The 21,715-nt window shown below is 46.8% G+C and overlaps 1 protein-coding gene across 26 annotated transcripts in view; it reads right to left on the bottom strand.

The window, feature by feature from the left end:
• Dysf (dysferlin) overlaps window positions 1-21,715 on the bottom strand; it is a 202,700-nt gene that overhangs the window by 16,278 nt on the left and 164,707 nt on the right. For 17 of the 26 annotated variants that reach the window (XM_006506173.4, XM_006506171.4, XM_006506175.4 and 14 more), the window contains 9 exons: window positions 15,013-15,111; window positions 8,697-8,825; window positions 8,275-8,430; window positions 6,487-6,578; window positions 4,929-5,099; window positions 3,886-4,028; window positions 1,748-1,887; window positions 376-464; window positions 23-118 (listed from right to left, as the gene is read on the bottom strand). In XM_006506173.4, the coding sequence (XP_006506236.1) occupies window positions 23-118; window positions 376-464; window positions 1,748-1,887; window positions 3,886-4,028; window positions 4,929-5,099; window positions 6,487-6,578; window positions 8,275-8,430; window positions 8,697-8,825; window positions 15,013-15,111 (1,115 nt within the window). Of the gene's footprint in view, window positions 1-22; window positions 119-375; window positions 465-1,747; window positions 1,888-3,885; window positions 4,029-4,928; window positions 5,100-6,486; window positions 6,579-8,274; window positions 8,431-8,696; window positions 8,826-13,324; window positions 13,414-15,012; window positions 15,112-16,288; window positions 16,301-16,950; window positions 16,980-21,715 lie in introns of those variants that run through there. The other 9 variants (XM_006506164.4, XM_006506163.2, XM_006506166.2 and 6 more) reach the window with 4 other exon arrangements.

Here is a 21,715-nt window from a genome sequence, read left to right as displayed (position 1 = left end):
GTGGAAAACAATGACTGCCTACCCTTTCACATAGATGTCACTCATCTTCTCCCCCGTGAGACTGAGGTCATCCAAGATCACATCTTTTGTGTTCCAAATAATACAACGCAGAAAAAACCTGGCAAAGGAAAATGGCTTATATCTGCACAGATATTCCAGGAAAGGATATGTTGTCCCCAGCTGATAGGCCAACTCACCCAAGGAGTTCTTCTGCCTGCTTGGCTGGACAGTTATCCAGACCCAAACAAGCTGTGTTCCAAGATCTCAGTGGCCCCAAATCTGTCCGACAGGCACGCTTCTTCCCACTCTCCCACAGCTGCTCTAGCCCTCTTGCCATGGGCCCAGCTAGAGCCTGTGGACAAGCCTGTTCATTACCTTCTAGCTTTCCGTGGGGTGATGTTGAAGGGAGGTCCAGGCCGGCCCAGCACCTTTGGAAATATGTCAATCCACATCTGTAGCTTCCCCTGTAAAGACACAAGCAGTTCATTCACATTCTACACATACACACACACACACACACACACACACACACCTCATTCCATCCATAGTTTCTATACACCTGCCTAGAGTATACACTTGGGGCCCAGGCCAAAGGAAATGAAACTCAGGCCTGCCTGCTTGCCTACTAGAAAGAGACTCGGCACTCAGCAATAAAAGGGAGCCTAGACAGGCTGATGTAGGACCCACTATGGAGGAAAGATCACTACCCACCAGACACAGGCTGCTCAGAGACAGTGATGTGTTGGCTGAGGTTCAGCATGCAGAGAATGGTATGTGCAATGCCACAGAGGGCCAGGGAGCCAGGGTTTAATTATAAGGACTCGGGTCTCTATGACAGAAGTCACTTTCCCTGCCCCCTGGCCTCTACAAACATAGGATATTTCTCTCTCTCTTTCTCTCTCTCTCTCTCTCTCTCTCTCTCTCTCTCTCAAAATGTGAGAACAAAAGTACTTCCATTCAATAATATCCATATGATCATGAGGCTAGAAGACAAGAAGGTTTAACCTGAGCTGCTCTGTGGGGCTGGAAGCCAACCTAAGAAAGTGCCTACCTCTCTCAAAGGCACCCTCAGAGCTTCCCCTGACTTTTCTCCCCTCTCCCCATCCCACGCTGAGCCTGCTTCCTCAACCAGCCTGGCTTGGCTGCCAGTCTTTTTTTTTTTTTTTTTTTTTTTTTTTGGTTTTTCGAGACAGGGTTTCTCTGTATAGCCCTGGCTGTCCTGGAACTCACTCTATAGACCAGGCTGGCCTCGAACTCAGAAATCCACCTGCCTCTGCCTCCTGAGTGCTGGGATTAAAGGCATGTGCCACCACACCCAGCTGACTGCCAGTCTTAAACTTACTGTCTGTGTTCACCTATCTTCCGAAAGGGAAGCTCGCAGTCCTTCTAATCACTCTCTCTGTGGGCCTCGACCATTCCAGAGTTCCTGGATCTAGTCTGACCCCTCAACTGGAGCTCAGTATAGGATGACCTTCTGGGACTAAACCAGTAATGATGGCAGAGACAGAGGACACCCTTAGGTCAGGTTGAAATGGAAAGACTTCAGATGCCCAGGCAAGTCATGTGCCTAAAACAAGAACAGTCATTGTCTCCCTGGCAGTAAGGGCTAGGCCCCAAGAGCCCATGTAGACCACTCTATAAAGACAGGAGCCATGGGGGAGGGGCAACCATGGAGGAGGTGACTGCTCTAGCTATCCTTAGGACTCTGGGGTCTGACAACTCTACAGCCCAGGGGGCAAGGGCTTACCTGCTCGATATCTGGCTGCAGAGGACTATAAAGAGGCCGTGACTCCACATGCTCAGGAACCAAGCCTTGTTGCTGAAGGACATGCAGGGCTAAGCGTTCCTCCACTGGGCCCAGGTGTGGGTTTGGGAGTCTGCCAGCCTCTGCCCCAGGGGGGAAAAAAGGGGATGAGAATGTGAGAGACAAGACACACCAGGGCTGCCTTCCTCTGAAGGTTACCTAGAACTCTTGAGAGCATCAGGGAGTCCCTCATCACCACAGACCATCCCCATAAAGATATACAGTGCTGGCCCTTAGGCCACAATTGCTACGAGGGAAACATCACTGCCCACAGACTCCAGGATCCGAATACAGATAGCCTGTTGCCGTCCTTTCTACCAAACCTCTCCTGGAAAATTCTTCCCTTCCATCCACACTAACCTTGCTTGTCTGGCAAAGCCCACTCATCCATCTATTCTTAACTGCTCCCACCTCTGAGCCCCAGCAACCAGTATCCACAAATGTGTCATCCTAGTGCTGCCAGAACGATGCCCTGGTTCACATTGGTTATTCTCCGAATGGCAGTAGCTACACTCGGAAATCACAGCGAACACTTCTACAGAGGACCCACAGGCCGTGCACTGCTCACATAAGTGTGAGCATGTCTGATCCCTGAAGGACCCTAGCAGCTGAGTATCGCCACCATCACAGTCATAGACCTTGCAGAAGCCCTATACCTGGGCATCGGGCAAAAAAGGTAAATACATGTGGTTTCTACTTCCTGCTTCCTACAGGATAGCTCCTCCACTGCCAGGAGGTGACTTGGAGACAGGTAGCATGGACAGAAAGAAGCCCACTCTCATGGGCTATTAGTGGGTCACTGTTCTTTTGAGCCAAGCACACTGTCACACAGTGTGTGCTGCAGAGCCAGGAGTGTGGCCTGCACTCAGCTGGCTGGTAGCTTCAGGCAGGTCATTAAGTACCCCTGGCCCCAATAGCTTCATATATAAGATGAGGCAGATGCTGGACCTCAGAATTTAATGACCTAGAGCCCCTGTGCTAAAGTTTGCTAGCAGAGCAGCGGGTGCCCCCGGAGGAAATGAGACTCCCCCCTCAACCAGATGCACATTCTTAATGGCTGAGCCTGGCTCAAGCCCTGGGAGAGTCAGGAACACAGACCAAGGAGGAGGGGACGGGGCCCAGGCATCAAAGCCGTCATTTCCTTTTATAACCTCAGCACCAGCCCTGACATCAAACATCTCTGCAACAAGCAGGAGGCACAGGGCCAGCTGGGCCTGTAAACACCTCAGGGAGTTGGAACTGCTCTGGGTGGGCGATGTGGGAGTGTGGGCATCTCAGACACATGGAGAGCATGTGGCGGGGCATCTCAGCTACTACACTGGGCAGAGCCAAGGGCAGGGATGGGATGTGGCAAGGCTGTTAGCTTCCCCCTGGATGCTTACATGTGGGGGGGCGGGGGGGGATGTTCTCAAAGGTCAAGCAAGGAGGTTAGCACAACTCAGTAAGAAGAGCTCCTCAGAGGTGGATATACCACAAGTTCCAACCAAAGTCTTACCACTAAAGCCAAAAGAAGACAGGCCCCTGGCCTCAACGTGCTTCATAACTGCCTGAAATCGTGCCTTCTACTCTAGCTTGCTTCCTTGTGCTATGATAACACACTCTGGCCAAAAGCAACACAGCGGAGGAAAAGGCTGATTTGGCTTACACTTCCAGGTTATAATCTATCATGGAGGAGCAGTCAGCACAGGAACTGAACAGAAACCACGGAGGTTTCTGCTTATTGGCTCCCTCGCCGCTCAGGCTAGCTTGCTTTCCTTCACAGACCAGGTCCACCTTTCTAGACATGGTGCCGCCCACAGTGGGCTGAGCCCCCCTGCATCAATCAAGACAGTCTCTCATTGACATGGCCGTAGACCAACCTAATCTAGATGATTCTTCAGTTGAGGCTCCTCTCAGATTACTCTGGGCCATGACAAGTTGACAATCAAGGTTAACCAGGACATCCTTGGATGACCTCACTATGACCTCTGACCCACAAACAGGTACTCCTTTACTCTGCTGTTGGGGAGGGGGTGTCTCCACCTGGGTCTTTGTGATGAGACGAAGAGTCCTCCACAGTCTGGGGTCCAAGGGCAACTCACCTATCTCCTCAATGGTGTAGTCCTTATCCTGAAACGTCACTCGGTCTGTCCGGTACACGGGGGCCTTGATCCTGTGCTGCTGGCAGAAGAGGTGGAGGAGCTGGGAGGGGCGGAGCTGATCTCTCCACTGATTTGGTCCAGAGCTGAGGGTCAAGGACAAGACTAAGATGAGACAGAGTGAGGGGCTTTCAGGAGCCTTTGCACCCCACACTCACACAGCATTGCCCATGCTTCAGTGTCATAGCTGGTGCCCTTCCTGATAGCTCGTCATCCCCATTTCACTAATGAGGAAACAGAGTCCCAAAGAGCAAAGGACTGAAGTACGCATGAAGCTGGAACTAAAACTCCACGCACAACTGCCCCTGGCAGCCACAGGACTCCCTCAGACCCAACAGAAACTTGTTTTTTGTACTATCTTCTCCTCTCCTTCTTTCTGTCCTCCCCCATCTCTCCTTCCAAGTCACAGTGCCCTGTAGACCTCTGTGTGTGTCACAAAAGACTGAAGCCAGACATGGTGGTGGACATCTTTAATCTCACACTCAGGAGGCAGAGGCAGGTGGATCTCTAAGTCCAAGGCCAGCCTGGTCGACAGAGTGAGTTCTGGGACAGCCAGGGCTACATCGTAACCCTGTCTCAAAAAAATGGGGGTAGCAAGGCTGAATTGTGATAACATGATAGCCAGATACCAGATTCAAAGTCTAATCTTCCCAGTTACAAGCTCTTGTTTCCTTATCTGTGGAATGGAAACAACTGGGCTCTGCATTGGATGCTAGGGGAAAGCACCTGGGCTGGCCCCTAGTGCTGAGAATCAGGGTGGCTGGCTGACCATTGGGAAGCAGCCAGCTCTGACCACTTACACACAATAAGTCTGTGGGATCCTACAGCCAGCCTTGGACAATTACACACAGTAGGTCTGTGGGAGCCCACAGCGAGCCCCAAATTTGGACACTTACACACAGTAGGTCTGTGGGATCCTACAACCAGCCTTGGACACTTACACACAGTAGGTCTGTGAGATCCTACAGCCAGCCTTGGACACTTACACACAGTAGGTCTGTGGGAGCCCACAGCGAGCCCCAAACTTGGACAGCAGCCTGTTCTCCAGGTCTATGACCGTCTCCCCAATCTTCTCATCCTTGGAGAGCAGGTCATAATCGTAGAGTGTGATCTTCAGGTCCTTCTCCAGAGGTAGAGTGCAGGTGAGTTCAAACATCCTGCAGGAGGGCCGTGGCATCAAGGATACTGCAAACTCACCCGATGGCATCCACCCAGTGGGGAATCAAGGGGCAGGAGTGTGAGGGCAGGAGATTGAAAGCTGTCCTAGGGAGGTGACCCTCCTCAACTCTCCTGTTGCTCCTAAAACATCCCACCCACAGAGCAGCTGTACTGGGTATTCCTCTATGTACAACCCCTCCCCATGTCTGTTTCTCTGTCTCTCTCCCTCCCCCCTCTGTGTGTGTGTGTGTGTGTGTGTGTGTGTGTGTGTGTAGATATGTGCCAGCATTTTGAAATCTGAGCTGACTGCCTGGTTCATGTACTCCATAATGAATAGACAATGAGATGGAACACAACATTGACATCTGTTTCTGCCATGGCACTAGGAGAGAGAGAGAGAGAGAGAGAGAGGAAACTGCTACTGAGGGCATGACCGGGACCTACTTTCAGGAACTCCTAGGACAGCTTCCAAGATGGGATAGAAGGAAGGCTTATGAAAAGGTCTCTTGGGAAGGAGCTCCTGTGAAGTGCTCTCTCTCTCTCTCTCTCTCTCTCTCTCTCTCTCTCTCTCTCTCTCTCTCTCTCTCTAGCTATAAGCCCTATAGCAGCTGTCAGAGCTCATCAAACCTCTTCTGTCTACCGTCCCTCATCTCCTAACCATGGTGGAAAACTGTTTCTGGTTGGGACTCTCTCCAAAGTCTAAAGGCAAAGTGACCTCAACTTAGCAAACAGATGTCAGCATATGGATGCAATGTGTCACTTGCTACATGGGGAGACCAGGACTCCACAGGTGCGAGAGACACAACAGCCAAAGGCCTCCCTCACCCCAACACACTCATGACCAAACAGAACCCAGGATCCACCCACATACCCTAGCCCTCTTAGCCCTCTTCCATGGCTCTTAGTCATGTACCCTGGCTGTCTTGGTCGACCTCCATCCCCTAGATGCCTACCACAGAAGCATACCAGGCACTAAGAGACTAACTGCTGGTCACCTGGCATCTGGGATAGATGGGGACAGAAAGAGAAACTGGTGGAAAATGAGTAAGACCTCATAAACTCTCCCAATGACAATGTCCTCCTCTGGACAAAGGTACCATTCAGGTAAGACTGTAAGGGGAAGGTGGGGTGAAGCATTGACGGGAAGTCTATGCTATAGGAAGTGCATCTTCTGAGTGCTCACGTAGGTCTCTAGTCACTGAGGTAACTCTTCCCGTGCTTAGCAAGAGGCTCCTGATAGGGTTCAAGCCTGCGCTCACAGACATAAAAGATCCAAGATAAAAAGTCCCACCCAAGGAATTAGAGACTTTCCAAGTGGTGGCAGCCACATCTGTGAGTTATCCATAGCAGACCCTCTACCCGAAACCCAAGGCACTTCCCACTTACTTTCCGAATACAGGCTCCAGGGTGCAAGGGATGTAGTTATCCTGGTCACTCACTGATTTCTTCCCTATGGAGATCTTGATGTAAGGGTCACACTGGAAGATACAGAAATGTACAAGTAAAAGCACTGGATCAAGGTGTCTTTGGGGGATTCTGGCTGCCAATGGCCATTAGGGAGCTGTGATACAGATTGCCCTGTCAGGCCAGGGCCCATCTTCCAAGCCACATCATAACATACCTTATCACACATACCTCACAACATATCTCACCCGTTCACCCATTATGGCTGGACATGCCTTCCAGCTTCATCCCTAGCAGTGGGAAGGAACATCTGAGTGTCCTCTACTCCTGACCCACTGGCACATGGGAAGAGGTGGGTGTGGTTAGACTCCTGACCCACTGGCACACAAGGAAAGCTAGGTGTTGTTGGACCCCTACCCTCATACACACAAGACCTTGGACAGGTTGGGGGTCCTCCCTATTTCCAAGTGTCCTATTTCCAAAGATGAAAGAAGACAGACTAGGCCACATTTTGCCCACCTAGAATAGCCTGGGTCTGTCTTCTGGATGCTACCTCTAAGCAACAGCAGACTTCCCATCATCCTGCAGGAATATGACGTAAGAGAGGAACCAGAGCTAGCACATAAGGCTTCAAGTACACAGCCAGGATGACAGCCATATCTTCGAATCCATCTGTGCTGCTCAGGCTAAGCAGCAATTTGATTTGGCCTTAGGAGCACGTAACTTCTCATCATTGAAAGGTAAAGCCATGGTGGGATATGGGATACCAAGCTTCTACCTCAAAACTTGGGGGAACACATGGGGCCTAAATCTATCTAAGGGGACAAGGAAGGGCTCAGGTTTGTACCTCTAAACTACAATGACCCACTCCTGCCTTGCTGTTCTCCCTCCCTTTCCAACTCTCTCTGTATGCCCACTCTTCTCATTTAGACCTCCCTCCTCTATTTCTGGCCATAACTAAGCTCTTTCTCTTGCTTTAGATGTGAAATTTAAGGAAAGATCTAAAACTCAGTAATCCAGATAGATGATGTTTTATTATGGTATTTTATGAGCATGAGAGATGACTCAGAGGTCAAGAACTGGCTGCTTTTCCAGAGGACCCAGGTTCTATTTCCAACACCCACATGTCAGCTTACAACTGTCTCTAACTCCAGTTCCAGAAGATCTAATGAAGCATTCTTCTGGCCTCTGTGAATACCAGGCACATATGTGGTACATACACACAAAATACCCATACACATAAAATAATAATAAAAATATTTTTTTACAAAATCAGTACCAACAGACCATCAACATTAGCAGAACAAACCTTCCTGGTTACCCTCCGTCTCCAGCCCCATGGCCAACAGAAGTCACCATTCCTGTCCCTCCCCTCCTGGTACTTCTTCCCACCCAGCACCTAACCCTTCCCGGGCTCAGCCTGAACCTCTGTCCACTTTACCATGTGCCATAGCCCAGTTCTACCTGCTAGCTGAGCAGTCAGCCTTCAGACCTCCATCTCAAAGCCCAACTTTTCCCCAGCCTACCAACAGTCATGTGCCCATAAGGGTCTTTGTCCTCCCTTCCTTCAAGGTTTCGCCATTTTTCCAGAAGCCCAAATAAACTTTAGCCTTCCCTGACCTCACAAACATCCCCAGCTCCCACTCAGTTCTGCAGTGTCTTTTGGTTCCCTGGTTTACCTTAGCCTTTTTGGGACAGAAACTCTGCCTGCTTTCTACAAGACAAGCTTGCTACTGTTCTCAGGGGACCAAAAGCTCCAAGAATGTTTACCTTGCCATTGGGGTCCTTGGGCTGTAAGCCAAATGCTCGGACGATATAAATACGGACCAAGCATTCCTGGGGACCCTGAGCAGCCAGCTGATGGAATTGTCTCGGGGGCATGGGGATGGCTGGATCTTCTGGGAGGGGATAAATTTTGAAGAGACCCTAAAAGAAATGGGAACTCGATTTTTATTTTTGTCACCATGGTCAATAACACAGTAACCAAAAAGACCGTCACTCTCATTTCTGAACACCATCACCATGGAAACCATATAGCTCTAAACCATCCCACACTACCATCCAATTCTGCATCAATCACAAGGTCACTCCCAAGGACAGCAACAGCAGCACCATGGTCACTATTGCCACTACCCCTTTTCTGTTCAGCTATTGCTGAAACCTCACAATCATAGGCCAAGCCAGAGACAGACCTTAAATTCTCCGATGACAGATGGATCATCTGTCTCCTCCTGAGTCCTGCCCCGGTAGAGCTTGAAGGTGTTACAAAAGTCGGACAGGCCTCCAAAAGCCTCCACATTCTCCAGCTGTGTGTCATAGACCTGTCATGAGGATGAGAAGAAAAAAAAAATCAAGAGTGAGAAAGTAGGGGGACAGAAGGGAAGGAGTAGGAACCAGAGGGAAACAAGGCAGTGTAAAGGAAGGGGGGTGGACAGAGGAGAAAAACGGTGCATTTGACAGGCTCAAAAATAACAGAGGAGCAAAAGCAAACAGGAGAGCAGGGTTGGAGGGCGGAGGAGGGAAGGAAAGAGAGAAAGAAATGGGAAGAAAACCCCAGAGAAGGGAGGGGGAAGACATCTATTTAGTCTATTAGGGTGTAAGGTTTCAGAATAATCAAAATTTCAAGTTATCTGGCATTTACAAAAGTGAGCATTTTTTAAGGGATTAAGACTACAAATAAGACCAAGCAGGGGTGGTGCATGCCTTTAATCCCACCCCTGAGAAGTTAGAGGCAGGCATATCTCCATGATATCTCCTCTCAAGGCCAGCCTGGTCTACAGAGTGAGTTCCAGGACAGCCAGGGCTACACAGAGAAACCCTGTCTCAAACAAACAAACAAACAAACAAAAGAAAAGCAAATAAACAAAACCCTACTATTTGGTCTCAGACTTCACTGCTTAATTGGCTTCCAATCTCTTATAATTAACATCAGTTCTTAAGGTTAAAAATGGCTGCTTTGACTCAAGTTCAACATCTAGTGTAATATTGCTGCCTCCTTAATATTCAACAAGTTGGGTTTATTTCCTTTTCTTGTCAAATTCTGTGGTTTGTTTGTTTGTTTGTTTGTTACGTGCAAGCTGGGTGATAGTGGTGCACACCTTTAATCCCCAGCACTGGGGAGGCAGAGAGGCAGATGGATCTTTGTGAGTTTGAGGCCAGCGTGATCTAAACAGTGAATTCCAGGTCAGCAAAAGCTCTACAAGGAGAAGGAGGGAAGGAAGAGCAGCAGTAGAAGGAAAACGGTGTAATGAGCGACTGGTACTACATGTATTGATAAGGCAGAGAGTTTGGATCTAAGGTTTACGAACATTTTAGATTCAGATAGTCATGGGAATTTCTAATTTCTTGTTTTCCTAAAATTCCTTCATGGTGTTGGGCTGTGGTGATGCACGCCTTTAATCCCAGCACTTGGGAGGCAGAGGCAGGCGGATTTCTGAGTTCAAGGCCAGCCTGGTCTACAAGGTGAGTTCCAGGACAGCCAGGGCTACACAGAGAAACCCTGTCTCGAAAAAAAAAAAAAAAAGTAAAAGAATTCCTTCATGTTGTGTTCCTCAACCTCATCCCCACTCTTCTCCTCTTCTTCTGCTCCCCCATCGCCCAGCTTTAGGCAAGGCTCTCCTCCCCAGTGTTAACCTTGATACTATTTGCTTGGAATCCACTCACCTATATAATTTTCTAACTTGACCAAAGATCTGCCAACTCCATTTATTCTACAACATGACAGTCCCTGTGCCTCTTCCTGTTCTAACTTTAATCATGGTTACTCTCTACATCTTCAGTGACAATGATGTCTCCATGGTCTTGTCACCCTGAACCTCCCACGTCTTCACTTGGGTTTCAGGGGACAATGTGATCACAACCCCTCTCTCTGCTGTGGTCTTCCCAAGTCCCAGCTGCTTGGTCCTAGGATCCATTCGTGCTGTACCTCTCCACTGGCAGGCTGTTTTCCAAGTGCTTGGCAGGCAGTATGGCTGACCCTAAGATCCTGTCCCCTGTGTGTCACTGACAATCCTATGCGTGCTGTTTCAGGGACTCGGGACTTTTACAGTCACTGAAGTCACCTTGATCTGTATTCTATTTTAAACAGCTTTGGTGTTCTCAGGGGCATGGGAACAATAAGTATGACTACCTAACAAATTCCTTCTCATCTTTGAAGTATAGTATGCGTCCTAGTCTATATCTGAAGCTGACCAATCAGGGTCAACTGTCCTCACTCACAAAGGTCCTTTTCAAGCTATATATATTCAAGTGTTGTTTCACGACTGTGAAGTTTGAGTAAATGATTACATGCTGCTCTGTTTAACTTCACTGTTTGGGATGTCATCTTCAAAGTCTCTAATCATGCCAGAGTCTGGTCTCCTGTCCCTGGCTAATTCATCTGTCACTTTCTCTGTAGTCCTCAGGACCTTTTTTCTGTTTTCTTTCCTCATGACTACCAGATCTGTGCCCAGCTGTGGTTTCTGCATGGTCATTCTGCCCTGTCCACATTTGCAAGATTACGCTTTCTTCTCTCTTGACAGAGTCCATCCTTCCAGTCTTTAGATCTTGTCCATTCTTGGGCTCCTTCCTTCATGCTTCACATTTTGAAGTTTCCTTTCTAAAAAGTTCACAGCAAAACATTTCTTCTCCTCTGCTCCCAGGGAAGACATGTCCGGTAGGCAAGTGTCCTTTTTGATTGGTTTGATTTCCACTTTCTCTTCTTTTTTTCCACTTTGTAATTTTGGGTTAATGCTATGCAGTCACATTTACTAACCACTAAATGAGTTGGCTTTCCCTAGCCTGGCCGTTTCCTTCCTTCCCACTACGGAGGCGCACGGCCTCCTACAGACATGGCTCCTCCATGTCGCTCCACCTTTCCAGCTCCAATGAATCAAACCAGGTTAGGCTTCTGTAGTTAGTTTGACCTCCTTCAAAGCTCCTGCAGCTTTGGAAACAAGGTGTATACTCCCTACTTCGTGTTACAAACACTTAGTTCTGAAACGATTATGAGAATTTCCAAGTTATAGGAAAGTAAAGAGAGACAGCGACAGACACCACCTCCCACCCCCCGCCCCGTGCATCCACCTCCTGTCTGACACGGTTACCAACATTCTTTCATTTGGAAGAAATGGAAGTTTCACTGGACTTTGTGAGAGCCCCTGTCCCCATGAGCTACCATCATCCTTCTTGTCCTGTGGCCTCTGCCCAATCTCAATTGTCCTTGAGCAGCCCGTACTTATATTTTGGAGTCTGTGGCTTTTATTTGTTTCCAGCTTTTCTGAAAAATGGATTTTGTGGGTTTGAATGATTTCCAAGAGAAAGGGGGAGAAATGCTGACTTATGCAGCTGCGCTCATACTGGAGTCCGAATGAAATACTTTGTAGATTTCCAACTGGATGGACTTTTTGTTTAAATGTATTAATTTCTCAATTTATTGCACTTTAATATGTCCTGACTAAGTTCTGTCTTGGGTAACTTATTACTAACCTAATTTGTGATCAAGCTTTGTAAATGTTCTCTGAGCATGAGGAAGAAAATGTATTCCTTTTTATTATTATATGTGTCTTCCCTTTTTTATCATTTTTGTTTTCTGTCTCAAGGCTGTAGATTTAGCATTCATTGTGTTAAGCTGTAACTTAACTAGCTGTAACTTTTTAAAAGAGCCTTAGTTTGGTTCTGTTATTTTTTTAAATTTTATTTATTATATATAAGTACACTGTAGCTGGTTTCAGATGCGACAGAAGAGGGCATCAGATCCTAATACAGATGGTTGTGAGCCACCATGTGGTTGCTGGGATTTGAACTCATGACCTTTGGAAGAGCAGTCAGTGCTCCTAGCCACTGAGCCATCTCTCCAGCTCCCTGGTTCTGTTATTTACTATTATTTATTGTCTGTTTGGTCAAAGAAGCAGCAACATTAAAATTTCCTCTTCAGTTTTAATATCTGTCTTTTTGAGATGCTACTTTGCTTACATAGTCCTAACTATTTTGTTCCCTGAGCATATCAAAGTTTTGTTACTTTGCTGTTTTGTTCTTTGCTTTTTACTTTAGATTGTACCAGATTCCTCCTTATTTACACTTACCTAATTATGTCTCCCAAAATGTTGCTTCCCAAAATGCTTGGTTTTTTTCCAGTCATTCTGTTCTTTTTTTTTTTTTTTAAGTGTCTTTTAAGGAGAGTACAATGAATTTTGACTTTTAATGTAGATTAGAACTCCTTATCGCTTAGCATGAGAGTTTGATCCATTCTTGTTTATTAGGAAAGCTAATATGTGCTTGACTTTCCCTGCATTCTTTCTGATTTCTGACTGTAGTGCATTCTTGCCGTGCACTCTCATTTCTTTGCTGCTTAGTCGACGAGCTCGTATCCCCTTTGCTGGCGATTGCAATGTATAGTTGTTGTTTTCTCTCGCTCTACCTATGTGCACTGCTCTCTCCACCATACTCTCAGCTGGTGTTGTTGGTAGCCATGGTTCTCTTCCATTTGCCGATATTAAAGGACCAGCATTCCTCCCAGGTCTAGTTCTCCCTCAGAAATAGTTGGGATGCCTTTGTTCTGGAGAGCCTTTGCTCACTTGGCAGCCATTGGAGACCTCCTCGGAGAGGTCAAGCTGGAGGCCGAGTGCCAGTTCTGCATCCGGCATCCTCCTGAGGAATGAGGGGCTGGGGCCTCTGGCCACCCTGGCAGATATCCTCACCCTTGCTTCCTTTGTCACATTTCTTGGCATGGCCACAGTTCTACATGCCAGACCTAAGTGGTCAAACCTTCTTCCTGGTGTGCAAATAGTTCTGTCTGTCTGCCCAGCCTCATACACCCAGCCATGGAGCCAGAAGTACTTACTGCTGCCTAAGGTGCTGCTGGACTCCTGCAGCTTCCAGGAAGGCCAGCCAAGACATCAGGCACAGCACGCCAGGCAGACTCCAGTGAACCTGAAGGACGTGGCCACTTTGTGAAACTACCCCCAGAGTCCCCACCCAGGGGACCTTGAAGGAAGAGGGCCCAGCCCACCCCAACCCCAACTAGCTGAACCTTTTCCTAGCCTCTCCTGGCCTGTGCCCTGTGGTTGTTCATCTAGCCATGAAGAAGAGGTGGAGCTCTCACTTAGAGTCCAGAAAAGATGCTATAAATCATGATTGTACTCAAGTCTCTGATAAAAAAATAAATAATCTTCAGGTAAGTATATCCCATGCCACATCTAAACCATACTTAACATTAAAAGTCATATATTGCATCCAACATTGGATCTAACTGGCCACCCAACAATGGAGACCACATGACACCCTGGGGAACAATTTTTGAGTCATCTTTAACTATCTTTCTAAAAACTCGTCTACCTTGAAAAGGTATAATTATATTTGTAGAATTTTCTCAAAATACCAGACATTGAAGGACACATCTCTGTTTTTATCCACAGAAACAAAGTTTAGCATCTTAATTATACTTGCTAGGTAGCTTCTCTCTCATGGGGTCAAAGCTTGGAGGTCAGAGGTATATTCTCAATTGCATTTCACATTTGATCCCACTACAGAGACCCTACTGCGGAACAGTTTTCCAAAGCCCCTCCTCCACCCCCACCCCCTCCCTACCCCCAATGCAAGAGAAGGGCACCACAAACCCCTCTGCCACCACCATGTTTAGGAACATCCGTGAGTCACCATTTCACCTATAAATGCTTCAACATTTTCTCCCTTTTCTTTTTTTTTTTCCTCTTTTTTTTTTTTAAAGATCTATTTATTGATTATATGTAAGTACACTGTAGCTGTCTTCAGACACTCCAGAAGAGGGTGTCAGATCTTGTTACAGATGGCTGTGAGCCACCATGTGGTTGCTGGGATTTGAACTCTGGACCTTCGGAAGAACAGTCGGGTGCTCTTACCCACTGAGCCATCTCACCGCCCCTTCCTTTTCTGTCTTTTTAGATTTATTTGTTTATTTGGGGGAGGTATATGTGTGTGTATATATGTGTGTGTATGTGTGTGTGTGTGTGTGTGTGTGTGTACGTGTGTATATGTGTGTGTATGTATATATGTGTGTGTGTGTATGTGTGTATGCACGTATATGTGGTATATGTGTGTGTGTGTGTGTTTTGTGTGTGTGTGTGTGTGTACACTCATGCACTCATGCCTCAGCACACACATGGACTTTTATGTTGTCGGCCCAGGGACTCACACTTGGGTTGTCAGCCATGGTGGTAAGCACATTTACCCATGAACCATCTCACGGCATGTTCTATTTCTCTTTCATCCCTTGCTACCAGGGGTTAGATCTGGGTCCCCACAAACGCTGGCCAGAGCTCTACAGAGCTCATGCCACCGCCATCACTATAGTATTGTCAACTCTGTCCCTCAAATACTTTCTTGCTTAGCCTTTTCCGCAGTGATTTCTTGATCTAAGCCCATGCTCTAAAGTAGTGTGGTCGACTGCTCATAAGACTCATGAGAACATCTCTGTCTTCCGCCGTAGCCCCTGCTGCTCATCCCTGAACCTGACGGCTGCTGGGCTGGGAGTGCGTTCTGGAGAGGTCTTACCTTCAAGGTGTCAAAATCCTTCTCCAGGTAGGAACCACACTTTTCCCTCTCCCCGACAGAAGCAAAGAATTTGCTCCACCAGTCAATGAACTCCTCCTCCTGAGCAAAGAGAAACACAGAGGGTTTAGGAGCTCATCTGCCAATCAAGGCCTTCTGAGTAGGATGTTTCCTCTTAAGGCTTCACGCAGGCTGACCTGGATCCCAAGGCTTGCCTGCAAGTAATTATGATTAGGAAGCCAGGGCTGTTACGCAAAGTAACTGTGTCTTGGAAAACAAACAAACAAACAAACAAACAGGGAGCATGGAAATCAGTGAGGCAGAAACCTCTGATTCTCTGTATCGAAGGCCGAGCAGACATTTTAATGGTGCTGAGCAACTGAGGCCCAGGCCTAGCTCCACCCCCATTCCTGCTTCCCATCAGGCACTTGGCCTTTCTTGTCTTTCTGTGACTCTGGCATAACCACAGTGGCATCCCAGTGATAAACTGGCTGAGGTCCAGGATATGCAGAGCTCTCTGCCGGGAGGATGACAAGAATATATTGCCTAGACGTATGATAAGGTAGAGCCAAGGCAGCTCAAGGGCCAGCCCACCACTCTGCTTTCTGCAGTGGGAACCAGAACATGGACTTCTCAAGGTGGAATCAAGGTAGAGTCCCTGAAAATGAGCAAACATTTGCTACATGACTTCATTCACATGACACTGCTAAGTGTGGGGAGCTAGGCTAGCAGACAGGAAACTGTGACACCTCACTCTGCCCTTTCTGTCTTCATCAGTCATATTCACTGGGTGGGGCCGCTGCGTGCCCCACAAACCTCCATCCACACCTTCCAGCTCAGCTCTTGCTTCAGCCCTTCCCCAGCTGTGTCCTAGGGTGTGCCTCTCCCTTAGAGACTCAGCAAGTGCCCTGAAGGCTCTACCCCCCAGAAACCTGCCTCTCCTGACTGAAACCCAGACAGTCTAGCGAGAAGAACTAAGAACAAGATGTCTTTAGAGAACATTCTGGAACCATGACTGAAGACTGAGTAGGACTTTTACCAGAAGCTGCGTTCATCTATGTGGTGTGCTGAGTCTCTGTCATTTAACATGAAAACACTTAGTGTTCCTCTAAGCCAAACCCTCATTTGAATTCCCTCTTTCGAATGGACCAGGCCAATGACGCTAGAAGGCAGTGAGGATACCAGAAGTACCCAGAGGTCCATCCTGGAAGTATCCTAGCTCCCTCAAAAGGTATCCCAGACAGCAGAGAATGAGCGTCAGCATGGGGCTGTCACTTACCAGGAGGATCTTCTGCAGCCACAAAAGAAAAAACAGGGTCAGATGGATTAAAGTGCAGGGAAGGTAGAACTTCAGGATTTACAGCACTCCAGAAGACAATGGCACAGAGCAATGCGAGAAACTGCTGTAGTACGCACATATGTGTGTGTGCGCACGCACACACACACAGACTCACACTGAACACACACAATGACCAGCACACAGAAGACAATGTTTACACGGTCACATCCGACGGAGACAGATGTGCCAGAGCATCCACGTACTCAACAAAAACCGTAGAGAACATACAGGAACACAGAGACAAGCACACGGATTTAGGTCTAAGAGGTTAGAATGGAACCCCGTTTAGCTGTTCAGATCTTCCTAAAGCTTATTTTCTTTCCCATCCATTCCAGGTTCTTAAACTTTTGACTCAAGTCAGGCAAGACAGGCAGCCAACTAGCATGTTTTGTACAAAGAAAAGACAGAAACACGAGAGTTGTGGAAAAGATAGTATAGTATATATTTCTCTATCTTTAAACAGGCACGCGCGCGCGCGCGCACACACACACACACACACACACAAGAGTTGGGTGCAGAAGCTAGGAGACAGAGGTTAATGATACCATCAACAGTGACACCCAAATAGACAGCTTTGTGACAACTGAAAACAGGAAGTATACCTTTCCTTATTTCTGGCACTCTTGCAGCCCTTAGGAGGAAAAAAGCCAAGAGCAAGGCTCAGTAAAAACTCAGAAATAAACTCACGCCGGTCACCTCTCTGACCATTCAATAAAGCTTACAGTTAATAAGAAGCGATAAAATGGAAATCCCAGGCTGTTAGACATTTAAAGACACGTTCTTATAACCCCACTGAGTCAGAGAAAGCCAAGACTAAATCCAAGACACCCAGGTTGCAGACAGGCTCGTATGCATGGAAAACCCAATCTGAAATGCTTTCTCCTTTGTACAAAAAGAATGAAAATAAATAAGCTGATAATTTATGAAATCGGGGGGGGGAAGCAGGGAAATTGTAAGCAAAATATAAAATATAAATTTAAAGCAAAGTTGTAGGGTAATGAGCATATCAGAAAGTGGAATGTGGCCATTGATAATTAACCCCCTCAAAAAGGAGATGCATATTCATCAAACTAATTTCAAAGATTAGATACACATTGGCAATTGGGAAGATGGAATAAAAAGACATTGTGGGGGAGAATAAAGTGGGCCTAAATCCACGACAAAAATCCTCAAAGATCCAGAAGGAGGAGCTTTTCTTTAAAAATATGAATGCCAGCATCAATGCAAAAATAATAGGAAACTAGAAGAGGTTTCTGGCCCTGAAAGAGAAAGCAGTTTCAAAAAATACCGTCCAAGGAAGCTATCAAGCCAGGAGGGCTTTTGCTTGGAAGAAAGTTCTACCAGTCTCTAAAGAATAAATTATTCTTTGCTGCACAGCACAGAAGAATAAAAAAAAAAGGAAAAAATTTCCCATTCATTTTAGGAAACAAAGCTTGACAGAGAAATACAGAGGTGGGAGGGGGTGGGGGGAAGAACTCTCATTCCTGAACACAGATACAGAGACTCCAAATGAGCAGGTTGCCCCAGCAGGCCTGGTGAGCTCTAGCTGGGTCATTCTAGAACATGAGAATGGCTCACTGGAGATGGCTAAGAGTCGTAGGCCAGATAAGCTGTAAACACCTGTGATTCCAGCATTCTAGAGGCTGAGGCAGAAGCATTTCCACCAGTGTGATATCAGCCTGGGCTGCATGTGAGCCTGGCTCAAGAGAGAACGGAATTGAGGTTATGGAGTGATGGTTCAAAGGTTAAGAGCACTTGCTGCTCTTGAAGATGACCTGGGTTTGGTTCCCATCACCCACATGCTAGCTGCCAAGCATTTGTAATACTACTTCCAGGGTATCTACCGCCCTCTTCTGGCCTCTTCAGTCACTACAAACATGTAGTGTACATGCATACATACAGGCAAACCCTCATACACACAAAATAAAAATAAATAAATCTTTCTAAATAATATGTAATAAAACATGAATTATATGACCTTGTTTTAGTATAAAGATTAAACACAAAATATTCAAAGTTATTGCTTCTGAATAAACAGACTAAAAGTATTTTTTGTTTATTTCTTATGTACTTTTGTGAACCACACAAAGAATTTTGAGTTGTTGTTGTTGTTGTATAGAAGTATTCCTTAAATAACTCTTTGAAAATTGGCTTTGGGAGACATTACAAATGTTTATTTATTAGTGTGTGACTAAGAGAGAGGGAGAGAGAGAGATGGGAGAGTTATGTGCAATAGGTTTCAAGATGACATTGTTGAGTTGGTTCTCTCCTTCCTTCTCTACTGACTTAGGTTACAGGAATCAAACTCAGGTCCCCAGGACTGTGCAGCAAGTGTGTTGCCCACCTCACCGACCCTCCACAAGACACTACTTTCAACTTACATGAAGAATAGTAGCATGCATCAAAAGACACTATCAAGAATGGGAAGAGAACATCTGGCAGGATGGGAGGGAAGTATTTGCAAATCACACATCTGATAAGAAATAACTCACACAACACAGTGATTTTTTTAATACAAAAATGGGCAAAGATTCAGCAGTTAAAAATTTCAAACTACAGCCAGGCAACAGTGTTACATGCCTTTAATCCCAGCACTCAGGAGGCTGAGTTAGAGGCCATCCTGGTCTACAGAATGAGTTTCAGGAAAGAGAGGGCTACACAGAGAAACTCTGCCTCAGGAAAAAAAATTCATACTACTCTTGTAGAGAACTCAGGTCTAGACCCAAACCCTCACGTGGTCTGTCAGAGCCACATATAACTCCAGTTCCAGGGAATGAACCTGGTGCCTTCTGATCTCCAAGGATTCTTACATGTAGATGATGCACACAAGTTCATGCAGAGATGCATAAATAAAACAATAAAATAAATTTGTAGAAGTGGGCAATGGTCTTAAGATCACATTCCTCCAGGGAAAAAACACACAGCAGCCAATCAGAAATAAAAACACATGGTCACTGTCCACTCTGTCATCAGGGAAATGCAACCCAAAACTACCATGAGAAATAGATAACACACTGGGGTGGCGGCTCTCAGAGACACAGTAGACACACGGTAATGCAGTGCCAGTAGGGATGGGAGAAGCTGGCAGCAACATAAACATGGCGGACACTGTGGACCATCCTAGACATCTCGGAAAGTGGCAAGCCGTGCATTCCATGTGAGCCCGTTCTGCTCCTGGGGACACATCCTGGAGAAATGGAGATGATACAAAAATACGGACTTGAAAGCTCAGAGCAGACTTTCTCATAATGGCTGCCAGGTGGGCGTGGCCCAAAAGTCTGTCTTCTGAAGAACATTACCCACACAACGTATGGCAACAAAAAGAAATGAAAACCTGATGCAAGCTGCAGCCTGGATTGGACTTTGAAAACCCGCTAAGCAAAAGAAGCTAATCACCAAAGACTACATACTGCAAGACTGCATTTGCATATAATGAAACCCAAAGCAGAACAATGGCTGCCAGAGCCAGAGATGGTTGGAGGCTACAGGAAGCCGGTGTCTTTCCTAAAGTGAGCAAAATATTCTAAAAGGGATTGTGGGGATGACTGTATAGCTCTTTTAATACACAGGCAGCTAGGAACCTGGGGGGTCACCAAACTGTACACTTGTGTGGACACAGACATCTCAACAAAACTGTTAGAAAAAAGGGACAACTGACCAACCAAAAGCTTAGATGCACACACTAAAGACAGAAGCAGGAATCACAAGGGCTTGTTCTAAGCAAGGAAGAATTAGGTGGCCTGACAGGTGGCTCAGTGGCTATAGGTGCTTGCTGGAGAAGCCTAACTCCCTAAGTTCATTCCCAGAACCACGTGAAAAGTCAGTATGGTGGTGGGCATCTGCAAAACCATAGTCCAGTGGAGAAGTAGGAGACAGAGACAGGAAATGACTCCAGATGCTCGTGGACTGCCTGGCTAGCTCAGAGCTCACAGTGAGGCAGAAACAACGGAGATTCTGATTCAGCAAGGTGGGAGGCAAGAAATAACTCCAAAGATTGTCATTTGCCCACCACTTATATGCTTCGGCACTCCTGTGTCATGCTACACACACACACACACAATTATAAGAAAAGAATTAAAATGGATATTATTTCCTTTGTTCTTAAACAGACAAGCAGTTGTCTAAAGCTTGCTGCATAGTCATCTTTTTCTTAAGAACAACTTTTTGTTCATTTTGCTTTGTTTTGTTTGGGACAGGAACACTCAGTGTAGCCCTAACTGTCCTTGAACTCAATATATAGGCCAGGCTAGCCTTGAACTCACAGAGATCTGCCTGCCTCTGCCTTCCCAGAGCTAGGATTAAAGGGATATACTACCAGGCCCAGCAAGACCATCTTTTGTTGCTGCTTGTTGTTGTCTTGAGAGTTCCGTGTCTAGTAGGCTAATCTTAAATTTGCTATGGAACAGAAGTTAACCTGGAACCCCTGATCCTCCTTCCCCGCATCTTCCCAATTGCTGTGATCACAGCTATGTGCCATCATTACCTGGTTCACACAGTGCCTAGAATGGAACCCAGAACTCTGAGCACGCTGGGCTAATGCTCTACCTGCTAAGCTCCACCTCCAGCTTTGTCTATAATTCTTAACATTCTCTAATCCACTCAAGCATGCTTATAAGATCAGTGACTCATGCCTCCACAAGCCTAGAGGAGCAGTACTCAGTGGCAGTTCCTCCTCTGTCCCTGATGCGTGTCTTCTTGCCTGTCCAGAACATCATAGTGTGGTCCTGCCATCTTACTGCCACATCTTCTAGCCTTCAACACTGGTCCCTCATTCCGCACTCTGAGGTCTTCTGCGTATGCTCGCATCAGTTATCCAGCCCCCTTCTCTTTCCATAGGTGCTCTCTCGGAGTTCTCCTCTGGTCCTACGTCTTTAAATAAAGTGGGCATTAATGGGTCTCATACCTCCAAAGTCCAGCTGCCCGGTAACTGTCTGCCACTGAATCCCTTATGAGCCTCTTTAGTGCCCTGTCATGTCCAGTTATCAGTAGGCTGCTGGCTCCTCCTGTAGCCTTCCTCCTATAAATGAGCTGTGCCCTCCTTCCAGGTGCTCAGGCAGCTTTAGACTTCTCTCTTCATGCCCACAGCATCTCTCAGACCCACCTCTAGAGCATATTTAGAATCTGCATTTCCCCACTCCCATCCCATTGCTGCTACTCTGGTCCAGCCTTGTCCCCTCATATTGGTGTCACCTCTCCTCTTGCTGTCTTGTTTCTATATCCACCCTGACCACCACAGCCCTATAACCTGTGAATGGATCCTGGCCCTCTTTATGCAAAGCCTTCTGATGTCTTGTCATATAAGATAAATAAGATAAAGCCTTTCCAAGAACCTCCCAGGACTCAGAGGTTAGAGCCTACAGCTTTCTC

The sequence above is a fragment of the Mus musculus genome, chromosome 6 (genome assembly GCF_000001635.26).
Source record: "Mus musculus strain C57BL/6J chromosome 6, GRCm38.p6 C57BL/6J".
NCBI classification, from domain to species: Eukaryota; Metazoa; Chordata; class Mammalia; order Rodentia; family Muridae; genus Mus; species Mus musculus.
Note: the sequence above shows the minus strand (reverse complement) of the source record. Positions and strands in the feature narration are given on the sequence as shown.